Here is a 13,211-nt window from a genome sequence, read left to right as displayed (position 1 = left end):
AATACTTTTTGTTGAGCTTTGTGTGGTCCTCCTTTAAAAACAATGTACTGGCAAGTTCTATCAAAAGTTGACGCTTTTGATCAAAATTGTAAAATTATAAAATACTTGATCATTTCATTATTGGAAATTTTCAAAAAATATAAATCTAAAAATTGGTTTTTTCTAGTTTTTTAAAAAAATTAATATATCTTGAAATTCAGTGATCATATTTTTATGAAATAATAATGATTGCTACGAAATAATGAAAATTGTCTTAAATTTATATAAACATTAACAAAATGCAAAATTAAATTCACACACACATACATTAAATAAATAACCAGAGGTATCATCGTTATTTTTTTACCGTTTTTTATATTGTTTATTTTTTGACTTTGTATATACGTACATTAGTCATACACAATTTATAAATTAACTCTACAATTTTATTTTATTGGATTGTATATAATTGTATAGAGCAACATATATATTTTTTGTCAACAATGTTATAAAATTAGTTGGGAGGGAGATTGTTTTTCCTTGATATTTCCCTGCATAGTTTTTGTCTTCCCTTTTCCAATTTTTTGCACTCCATAATAGCGTGCTCTGCATCCGCCCTAGTCGCTCCACCCAAGCAAGTTTTATTCAATAGTTAAGTTAAATATTACGGTTTGTGAAGAGATGATACAGAAACGCTTGTGAATGATTTCACGTTTTACTTTTTGATGAATGCTTTTCTGAATACGTTTGTAAAAATTCAGCCCATTTGCATATATTCTTGTTGTACCATTGCTTTAAAAAAAGTTCAAAGTTTTCAAAAAAAATATATAATATATAAAAAAAGAATTTAAAAAGAAAAGGTTTTTCTTCTTAAAAAAAACAAAAATATCAAACATCTAATTTTCTCAAAGTTTTCAAAAAATTTAAAGCTTTTGTTAAAACACTAGTTAAAAAATGTATTCAACTGAAAGAGTCTATCTAGAGATTCTCCTCGAGCCGTTTCGCATTATCACTTCAATAGCGTTAAACACAATTGTCAATGAGTCCACGTTCATCGTACGCATTCGATAGTGGATAGTGTTTCGAATTTCTTTAACCCACATCGTGCTGTAGAAAAACAAGTCCACGGCCGAGAGACAAAATAAAATGCACAGATCGTTTTTGCCAGAGTTCTTGTTCATAGATGCAATTGTAATAAAACTACATGTTTATCATGTATTATAGTGCTATAAACGTCTAATAAATCTTAGCGATAGCGACAGCTGTATACGTACATATAGGAAGACTTGAGCCGGTCACATTCTATACCGAGAGGCAGGAAACAACACATTATGGAATGATTGCAAGTAGTGCTTTTTCAGGTTTTTGAAAATTTATTAGAAAATGTGTTTGAAGTTGATTTGCAATATTCGATTTACACAGAAATCAAAATTTTTATACACGATGAAGCGAGTGAATGCGCTTAAAAATGACTAGTTATCGACAGTGTCGTATTGCCATATTTTAGTAGCGTCTTGCAAGAATTCAATCACTTGTTTCTCTATATGAAAAAGTCACTTTAAATATTTAAACTATATTTTCACAATTTACGTTTTCCCAATTGATACGATTATAGACCCGCAACATAACATTTCTATGTTATCCAAGAATTGGCGACAGAGGAGTTAGCAACCAGAGTGAACCATCCCAAATTTTCCTCATTGTCATTAAACCTTGACGAAAAATTTGGTATTTTTTTGAATTCCTTTATATGATCCCCAATTAGTTTAAGAACTATTTACCATTTATTTTTGCATGATTTTTTCATTATATAAATCAAATAGAAGCTCCATAGTTTATTCTGGGTTTTCGTAAACGTGAAACAACTTTAGAGCCAGAGCAGATTTTTCGCTGGCATTTAACGACAAATATAAATATTATGTTTATTTGAGTTGGCAAGATTATTTAATGAAAAACTCGTCATAATCTTATCGTATCTCAAATTACCCCGATTTATAAGATGGTTCACTCTGGCTACCAACTGCTCTATTATCAAGATATTTCTTGCACCCCTAGGAAATTCTTAAAAATTTTAGAAGTGCATAAAAATGATGGATTGCTATGAAATAGTTCACTAAAAAGTTAATACATTTTTGTTAGTAAACAAGGATTTCAAATTAAATTATATAAAAGATTTAATATGTAGTAAAACTGTTTAAGATATAAGAGTATTAAACTTGAAGTTTAAAAAGCTGTTATCTAGTTTTATTCCTATTTGGTGAAAAAAGTTGGTAAAAGAGTTCTTGGACGGCTTACTTTTAGAATAGATGTTACATATTCATGTATCCCCAAAATTACTGAATATCTTTATTTTGTATGAAGTTAGATTATAATTAATAAAAGAAAAAAAAAAGAGTTCATGCACGCTTTGAATATTCCTTAAATTTGAGCGTTTGAACAATATTTATAAAACCATGAATACTATTAAACGATGCTTGAATACTATTGATATATCACGTAATTATAAGATTATATTAATCCTAATTCTGTAGGATTACGTTGGAAAGTATATCTTTTTTTGAATGGCAAAAAAGTGTATTTACAGTGTTTTCCGAAAATGTAGGGAGAAGTGGGCCACCCAAATTTTTACCTGTGAAAATGCTGCTATATGCTACAAATTCTTAACCTAAGGATTTTTAAATGCGCTGATTACGAATCCGTCAAATTCACAAAATTCATAATCGTTGATACGAAATTAAGGGTAGAAATTGAAAAAACAGTGACCTCAGTAACAATGTTATTTTAATGTTTGAAAAGAAGAAGTAATAAAGTTGGAATGATAAAATTGTTGATAAGATTTTAGGCGTAATTGGTGCCTTCAAGTCGGTGTTGTTGGTCATATCGACGCACTTCAAATGGAATGTTTACAACCTTCAAATGTTTTTTAAAATTGAGCTAGTGCCAAAATATTATAAACATGTGCGCGGTTCGACATACATGTCACTTGTTCTAAAGTTATCTAGTGGCCCTCTCTAAACTGTGGCTCACGTCTGTCCACTGCACTCTACATCTTAAATTGCAAATCTATAAGTATATCAACAATCACAAAAAATAATAATTTCGAAGTGAAATTTGGCATGTGACATGTTTCAACAATCGCCATATGAAATATATTCTAACTAACATGCTGCAAATTTAAATTCTCTATACAATAAATAATCGTTACTGTTAAAGTAAATATTAACTATTTGCTTCTCTATAAATATTAACAATTTTATAAAAGAACACAAAAGTATGTCCTTGCTGAATTATTTATGTAACGTTGCAATTGTTGTGCCTCGTGTATGATTCAGACATACTTTTAGTTCGATTCGAGCATTTCATTGGTTTTATAGAATAGCAATACAACAAAGTGATTAGTATTAACACAAAAATACTTGAACTTATAGATCTCAAATATAACCTGAAAGTGAAAATCGACTCTCGTGGGTATAGTTGCATATATAATAAAAATGTCAGCAAATACTCCGAGTATAGATAATTAGTCATAACTGGACTAGGCAACTACTAAGTTGCCATCCATTCAAGATTCATATAATAAGAAAAAGTCAAAACAATTACTGAATATCCTAAGTGTGACAGATTGTAATTAAAATAAAAAAAAATTAAAAAAAGTATTAACAAAAAACATCCTAAAATGCATTCACAATGACCATTCAAATTATTGTTTATTTATTTCAGAACAATTCTTGAAAAACAAACTGATGATGGCATTCATAGCAGCTGTTTTGATCATCAACTTGATAAAATTCAAAGTACTGTTCTTGCTTCCTATGATGATGGGTGTTGGACCGGCCAAAAAAGTCATGATGAAGATTTTGCTGTTCTTGTTTCCTGCGCTGTCTCACATATTCAAGTTGTGCCATTATTATCATTCGAATTACCACAGCACCAAGTTCGTCCACCACCAACATCACATCAAACATTTGCATCACACGGTAAGATACTATTTTGTTTATTCATTTATATAATTCAGTCGAAGATGCTTCGTTACTTAATTAATCCTCATTTTTACTGCGAATCGTTAGATTTTAGAGATTGCGTAGTTTTTGGTACACGCCTTCCAGTTTATTCTTCCTTTTTAAATAGAAAAAAAATTATAATTTTTTTTGTTTTATATTTTTAATAGAATCAGAACCTTACGTCTTATGAGCTGTTGGGCTGAAACTTTTCCTCACTTCGTATTTTTAGATGGTAACCCAATAATTAATCCATCCATATTTGATGATTTTTGTTATTAGAATTAATATAATAGAGCTGACTTTTTATTGGTGCAGCAATGCCAAGCAAGGGCTATTTTCACTTGGAAACATATTGCTATTTATATTTCCAAGTGTAAATCGTTGTCACTGCTGCCTGACAACAGGCTGCTTGAGGTGGGTATCGAACCCGGGACCTCTGAAACAAGTCTCGTCGCTCTTAACCGCTTACCTACGGGCGAACCCAGATTTATAAATGAATTGCTAACTTTGCTCAACCAAAAATTATCTGATAAAGAATTACTACTGCAACAGGCTTTTCAATTTGCTAATGTAGGAGATTACAAATAGGAATGTCCTCCCAACAAATATACAAAGCGATGTATTTGATGAAGATGAGTTTTAAAGTGTCTCATTCTACCGATGAAAAGAAGGCAATTTATTTTACGTTGAAAAAAAAAGTTTAACAAACAATGTAAATATTTTTATGAAAGAACCTGACTTTCGTAAAACCACTATAGGCATAAAGACAGTAGTGATTTTTAATTTTGTTTCTCATAACTATGTATGTAACCACATTTTATAATATTTTATGTTTCGTACTCTTGCGTTTTAATTGTTTAATTTATTCTATTTTCTTTTCAAAAAGTTGTGTTTACAGAACCCTGGAACTTATCTTCGATCTTCACGTGCTTTGCGATAAAAAGTTCTAATTCACTTCACGTCGTGTTAATTTGCACCTTGCTTTTTTGGGACAAAACCAAATACAGTAGTAAACCGACATACTAGTTTAATTCGTTCCGTAGCCGTATGTCAAATCAATCGTATCTCGAAGCAAATCATATAAATACGCAGAAATTCCATGAATTCGGTCAGACACTGCGGTTTTTGTTAAGTTTTTTCAATATCAAAACTAAATTTACTATTGATTAATTTCATTATAGCTTTTTCTGTCCATTCATGATATTAAACATGTTTCGAAATGAAAATGAACAACTTTGAATAACTCCCATTCTCTAACTGTTGCAACATTTTTTATGTGGATAAACCACAAACTTTTGAAGCTCAGAAAGCTGCTTATAAACTATGTTACGCTCGTACCTATTTTTCAATAATTTCACGCTTTAATGCATGAGATGTGTCTTTTTATTTGGACGCGTGGTTATAAAAGTAAATGTTTTGTAAAACGCGAACTCAACATATCTGAACAATCACTATGCTTAATGTAAGTCAATATTTTAAACGTTAAAATAATCCTCGATATATCGGCGTGTGTAAATCATTACAACACAATTATTATTTATTTATAATTGAAATGACTAACTATAAAATAATTCGCCATCACAAAACTGCTGAAATTTTTTATATTTTCACTTTGCCATTAACATTTTTCTAGAATACTTTTACTCGCTCAAAGTTTGTATCCCCAATTTCGCTCGTATGTAGAAGCAACGAATCGCTGCTTTGGCGGCTCATATTACGAAATACTCGTATGTTAGGTCACACGTAAATCAGGGTAGCACTACATATATATATATATATATATATATATATATATATATATATATATATATGTGTGTGTATTTGTTCATAGTATATTAACTTTCCTAAGAAATTGAGGGAAAGAACACGCCTCATGATAAAAATAAAGATGGAAAATGCTAGATAAGACAAGTAATGTGGAATCAATTATACATATAAGTAATACATAAGACATCAAGTTGTCTACTTACTTAAGAAAGCCAAGAAAAATAACAATAGGTAATCTAGGTGATTAACAAACCGTTTAGAGATCTCTTAAGTATCATCATTATGATTAAACAATGGTTAATTCGAAATGATTTATAGAAGCGTTAATGGCCGCTGGTAAAATGCAACGTACATAAAGACTGTGGGCAGTTCGAATTTTTTCAATCGATAATTTACAAATAAAAATATTAGAATTTTTCGGTTCATCATCGGAAAGCGAGAATGTACTAGTTTTTACATAACTTAAGATTCAATGATCAAACAAAAATAGTCGTTCGCCGGAAATAGGTTAATAGCCGAGCGTGTTATATTTCTGCTTCCTTCTATTAATTCATCGATCATGATACATTTCGCTTTGAAGCAGCATTTCCAGGTAAAAACTAGGTCTGTCAATTCTATGGGAATAAATAAAGCAAATCTGTGGCAAACCAGTAGATTGTGGCGTGGTACAGACAAAATGACAAGAAAGATAACAGCTTTCAATATAAGCAATTCATTATTATAATAGTTTACTACTGCAGAGCTTTGATATCAGAGGTATTTATTTTTCACAGCCTGTGCACAGGCTTTGATATGCCATTAGCAATATTTTTAGGCATATATAGATGACTGAATTTTCTGCTAATCTAAAATTTCTCATTTGACAACCAAAATACAAACAGGTCGAATATCTTATTTTTAATTTTGAAGTGATATCACCAAATATGCAAAATACAAATATCATGGGTACTTCATCAGAAATATTCATTAGCAGAGTTGAAATAACTATTAACTCAATTTATCTACTTTGAAGATACTTTTCAACTTAAATAATTTTTTTTATTTAGTAGGGGTACGGCTTTGCCACTTTTTTTTGACCGGTAAGAATTTTAATAATTTACCAGTTAGCAGGGAGAAAAGAAAATAAAATGTTAAGCTGATCATTATTTGGCTACGTGGAAATACTGAAATAGATGAGTTTGTCATAAAATAAGTTAAAAAAAAACTAGAGCTACAACCACTAAATTATTTTATAACTACTTTTATCGTCGTTAATAACAAAAATATGTAACATAATACATCATAAACATTTAAACAAAGCTTATGAATAAAATATAGCATAACATATTTTTTTTTTTAAAAGTTAAGAAGAGTTAAGTTTCTTCGTGAAATCTTTTTTTTCTTGTATAGAATTTTCCTTTTCTTTCTCTTTGCATTAGTTAAGTTAGATTTTTTATCTGTTTAATCTTTACTAAAAAGGAACAAGAAATGCATGTCACAACCGTACCCAGTTTTCCCTAATTTCTTATTAATTACATCTTTGCTGATCTTTTTATACCATCCACAAGCAAGCTTTTATAGAGGTTATATAAAAAGATGTTGAATCTATCTTAAAAATATATTTCGTTATTTTCTTATTATAAAACGATTAAATAACATGTACCTTAAAATTATACTCAGGTATCAAAAGCTAAATTATAGAGCTCAGAACCAAAAAAACTTTTGTTATGAATATTGACACATTGCCGTTTATCTTTAATTAAGATAATATGGTCACACATCTTCTGCTTTCTACTTTAAATCGGTATCAATAACAGATTATATACTTGTTTTTGAGATAACGGTGGTGGACCTTTATACCCATGGAACTTTAAGCCTCACTTTGCTCATATCACCTTGATCGCATTAAATATTAACCTGTTCAATATATGCCAAAGTCTAAAATTCTCGATAAAAAAAAATCACAGAATCGTGTAAGCAAATTATATCATCGACGTTATTGTTCATACAATGATTATTTAATATGTTCTATATCACGATAATTGATATCATATATGTGAACGCACAATGACAAAACAAAAATTGAAATTTAGCGCGTGTTATGCATAATTTGCATGATAATGCAATATTTGATTCATACATTTTCTAATGATCGCATGTTACGCGAATCAATCGCGAATTATACAGTTTCATCGTAATTCAACTTTTTCTTATATTTATCGACACACGTATAAAAACACAAAAGGAGCTTTAATTTTTATATCGTGCAGTGACCCATAAATAAGAAACTAGTGTGTGGCATCGTGCCTTAAGGCAAATTGCTGGAACTTCCCGTACTGTAACAAAATGTTAACGAAAAAGGAATACTGAATGTTTTCAAATAGATCATTATAAATATTGTAACATTGTCTAATATTTATAGGAATTATATAAACTGAATTGCAAAGTTAAAGTTATTCATCTGAAGTATACTCGTATAAGTGAGCTTTAGAATTTTAGTTAGAATTAAAATTAAAATTCGAATCATTTTTGATATTTAAAAAAAAATTGAAAATTTAAAAAAAATGACACTTTTGAACAAAATATTTTTTTTTCTTTCTCCAAAAACTAATAGTTTCTTCACAAGCAAAATGTTTTTTGAATCGAATAATTTTGATGATTTGTTCTCTCAAAAACTGTCCTTTTTTACACGTATCTCTAAAACGTCTTTGTCAAAAATCACGTCTTCCCATCATTACGAATCGAATGTTTTTTGAATCATGCAAATCAGTTGAGCGGTGCTACCCGAAAATGTCGACGAAAAATTGTATCCGTACATACACACACATACATCCATTTTTTCTAAGGTATGCTGAAATGTTCGAAGACCTTTGAAACGTAAAGAAAAGCAAAAATTTTTTAGATGATTACTATAACTTACTATACGGAAAGTTAATAATGTTGATTGTTTTAATAAAGTTGAATATAAAAACTTCGTTACGAGGCTATTACAATAGTAACTTTAAAGTAAATGAGCATTTTGCTGTTGCAATGCAGCAACAACGTAATAATGAATACATCATTGGCTTGAATTGTATTTTTATATTTCATTTTAATTAAGAATTATTTTTTTTATTTATGAATAAATCACCGAGATAGAACGAATTGATAGAAATTCTTTGTTACATTTTTAAAATTGATTATAAAGGTTTATAATTTAATCTTATTAAACCAACTATTGTAACAATAATATTAATAATACGATAGGTTGCAAATTATATTTTTGCAAGTATTATTAAAGAAAATAAATAAGTCTCGTATGTATACTTCAAAAATGAGGATGATTACATTCAAATATGGTAGTGAAAGGTAGCCGATATATAGAAAGAAGCTCGTATTTAATAAATAGGCTTATATTTCCGGTAAAAAGTGATATAAATATATCGTGGGTATCAATACCTGTTCGACAGAGCCATAAAACAGTAGGCACTAAACCTGACCTCAATGTGACGAAAAATCACTATTGCCAAGGGCATATAAAATATTACATTCAGTTTGTGAAAACGAAACCGAAATTAAATAATTAATTCAATTTTATTATATCTAATACAATTGTTTAAGAGCTCAGTTATGATTGTCCAAGAAAAATATACTTTAAATATTTGATTTTATTTCAATTCGACTTTCAAATAAAAATAAATATTTTTGCTGCACCTCGCGAAACAGTGTTTTTTATCTGCGTATTGCTAAATTCATTAAAGGGCACCACAGTGAACAAGCTTTTAAGAACTGAAAAAATAATTATTTGGCACAAAAACAAAAAGTCTGCACTTAAATAAAGTAAAAGATGGTCGTGAATGCAGTCGATAACTTTGATAACATTTATAATAATATTTCTTAATTTAGTATTATAATAATATTTCTTAATTTTTAGACATTTTGTAGTTTTTTTGTATTTTTGAACAGCAATCAGAACCTAGTCCTATAAGATGTTGTGCTGATTATGACTTAATATTAGTCTGTTCGACAGATGGCAGCCCAAACAGTGGGGGTGAATATTGTTATTGGTGCAGTAATGCCGGATGAGGGCTATTTTCACTTCGAAACATATTGCTATCTATATTTTCAAGTATAAATGGTCGTCACTACTGCCTGACAACAAGCTGCACATTTGTCACTAAAATTACTGAATGCCTTACCAGGCAGATTGTAAATATATATAAATGAAAAAAGTTTCAAATTATGCTAGTAATATTGAGTTTCAAAATAAATACAAATCATCACATGTGATGTGATACGCAATTCATTATCAGAAAACAATTTAAAAAAATACTATTGTTATTATAGCGGCCATAAAGACAATACGAAAAGTAATTTGAAGAAATATCATCACATTCTCTTTTTCATCATTAATTTCTTAGAATGTGTTAAAAACACTCGTTTCGATAAATGTGCGACAATGAACTACATACTCATTAGACATATTTTACGTTCTTAATACCACATCAAGCGTTTAATCGCAAACGTCAAATTTCACAAAACATAAACAGAAAAATAACCAGAATACTCTTTGTAAAATTTCTAATTGTTTTATAGAAAATATATAATATTATTATTAATTGAAGTAATGAAATATATGTAAAAATAAAATGATGAGAGAGAGAACTCTCATAATTCGTGTCAAGACAATATTTCAAAATTGATTAGTTGATCTTGCCGTTCGCAATTTATACTTAACTCTGTTGAATTAAAAAATATTTGAATATTTCATTAATGCATAAATACGGAATACTGAAAGTAGTATCATATAGATAAACATTGAAATCTATTGCATTATTATATAAAACCCGATATATATTGAATATGTAAATAAATTGATGATTACACAGAAAAAATGTAGGAGACTGGACACGGTTGTGCCTGGGTACGGTAGTGACAGTCGCAGTAACAGCTAAACTATACTGATTTTGAGATAGAGTCGAAAAGAAGAAAGATGAAGTATGTTTGTTCGAACAAGTTTCCATTATTGCATTGAGTCAACGCCCCACAAGATCTGTAACCTGCATTACTTTTAAAGAATCAAAAGTTTCTTTTGTTTCTTTTAATAATAACTGTTACGTATATACAGAGAGATCACTTTGTTTGTTATTTTGCTGCAAGTTGAATATAGTTAGCTAAGGAAATTAGTTTTTGCGTTGATAATTTAGCTCATTGTCAGTCATACCAATGATTTGTTTTCAAAAGTGTGCGTTGGGTACGGTTGTGACATGTGGTAGTGGGTCTTCTCCTTTTCGGGTGAATATTAAACAGATGAAGAAAAATGTAACTTAATTATAAGACAAAATACAAATGAAAACAGGAAAGGAATATTCAATACAAGAAAAAAAAGACCAAGATTTCTTGTTAACTTTTTTTTTTTAAATTATGTTTTGTTATTTATTGTGATATTATATTCATAAACATTGTTTAAATGAGTATATCATGTTCTGTTACATATTTTTGACAATAATAGCCGTTATGAACCATTTTGGTGTATATAGCTATTGTTTTTTTAAAATAAAATATTTTGATGCCTGTCACAACCATCCTGTGGATGTGTCCTATTGTGACGTTCGATCTTTTCTTGTTTTATAACAAATCCATCTTATTTAAGAACAGCATTTTAGTATTTGAACGTAGATATATGCTCAAATCACCAGTTAATATAGTTTTCATCCAGCTAACTTGTAAATTAAAAACAAATTATTGATGATCAAAAAAAAAGTGGCACAGCCTTACCCAGTTTCCCCTACTTGATTATATATATTATTATATTCTCTAAATATTCAGCACACGATTTAATTAGTATATCATATTTAAAAAATACACTTGTTTAAGTCCAGTAACTTGAAATTCAATGGAATAACTGAGAAGTAAGAATAAGCACACTAATAAGGAAACACCGTTTATATTACAATCATTAAAATCTTTTTATTCTCTCAATATGTCTATTATACTAAAAACTGTATAAGAGTTATGATTATACTTCCGAAACATAACGAAGAAAAATAAATATATATAACAAGTTGCTCGTCTGTTAATTTTATTATATTCATAATAATAAAAAACATTCTACGTGGATTTTTTCTGACATGGCCAAAAACAACTTTGTGTGAATTGTATGATAAAAGTCGAATTATTTTTGTAATTATCTTGTATCATCGTACATATTTAGCGCTTTCCATTGTCACGTTCCCATAACCCATAATTGTTTTCAAATAACGCCACGTACTTACTCCATTTATATTTTCTAAAGCAATTATAATATTTGCTAGTAGATATTTCTAATAGGGACAATCGAATTTAATAAATTAGATTTTTTCTATCTCTTGCGCCGGTGGTTCATTCAACCGTTTCTATAAAAAAAACTAGTTGAAAAGGTCATTTTGTCTGAAGGTAAGTTGCATGAAGGCAAGTTGCATAAAGGCAAGTTGCATGAACTTCCCGAAATGTGTTATAATTGACTTAATCAAAAAAATTGAGATTTAGATATTTAGATAAAATTTTCAACTGTTTATTTCTAAAATAAAGTTTTCGCTTTCAATCAAGTCTATACATTACAATTTACAACTGATGTCCCTCAAACACATTTAAATTATCTGTAATTAATTATAGTGCACAGACACGTGTGCTGATATATCTAAAATTGTAGCTTATTATACCAAACTTTAAATACTAATTTATATGATTCAACCAATTTTCTTAGTACTGTTTAATACATGAACTTTATCGCCATGTTAAATTTCACGAAAATTGTCGAAACTTTTTTTTTAATAAACTTTATGAATTATTTTGTACAATATTAAGATCTGCTATACGAAAATACTGCCACGGTTACATATATCATGTACTTAGTACTTGATATTATTTTATCATTTAAAAGTAACATTTTTTACACAACTAAAAGTTTTGCAGACTTATCACTTACTTTTTTGCTAATTCCAAAGCCATTTCTAATGGCTTGGCTGATCTTTTCGCAAATCTAATCACGGCCCTTCCATATCGACTTGCTAAATTCCAATTTTTGACTTATCACATCACGAAACCGGTTTTTCGCACAACTTTTCTCAAAATTTGATGAATTTTTAAAAAACGACCTGTCGTAGAGTCGTAATAGTTTAGTATGTTCTTTAAAACCATGATATCTATCAATATGATGAATTATCACAACAGCTCATAGAACACATAGTTTAAACTTGATTACTGATTGTTATTGACATATGAAAAATGAATAAAATTTATAATGTACTAACAATAAGAATAAAATGAAATAAAGCATTGCTATACCGTCAAATTTGCATTTTGTTTAAAGAACATATATTTTTACAGTCTTTCCGTCTAACATAATCATTTATAAAATATTAATATACAGCTGACTAGAAATGTTGGCCTATTTGGAACTATAATCTATCAAATCTTTCAGGATGACTTTGAAATGTCAAAATTGTCTGCCATTCGAGATATGAC

General features: G+C 29.0%; 1 protein-coding gene across 1 annotated transcript in view; it reads left to right on the top strand.

Annotated features, from left to right (window-relative positions):
• LOC113375254 overlaps window positions 1-13,211 on the top strand; it is a 63,844-nt gene that overhangs the window by 14,799 nt on the left and 35,834 nt on the right. Inside the window, exon 3 of the mRNA XM_026615197.1 lies at window positions 3,700-3,956. Within this exon, the coding sequence (XP_026470982.1) occupies window positions 3,700-3,956 (257 nt within the window). The remainder of the gene's footprint in view (window positions 1-3,699; window positions 3,957-13,211) is intronic.

This window comes from Ctenocephalides felis, unplaced genomic scaffold (assembly GCF_003426905.1).
Source record: "Ctenocephalides felis isolate EL2017-DRISC unplaced genomic scaffold, ASM342690v1 CF-g0.4_SCAFFOLD_01886, whole genome shotgun sequence".
Taxonomy (NCBI): Eukaryota; Metazoa; Arthropoda; class Insecta; order Siphonaptera; family Pulicidae; genus Ctenocephalides; species Ctenocephalides felis.
Note: the sequence above shows the minus strand (reverse complement) of the source record. Positions and strands in the feature narration are given on the sequence as shown.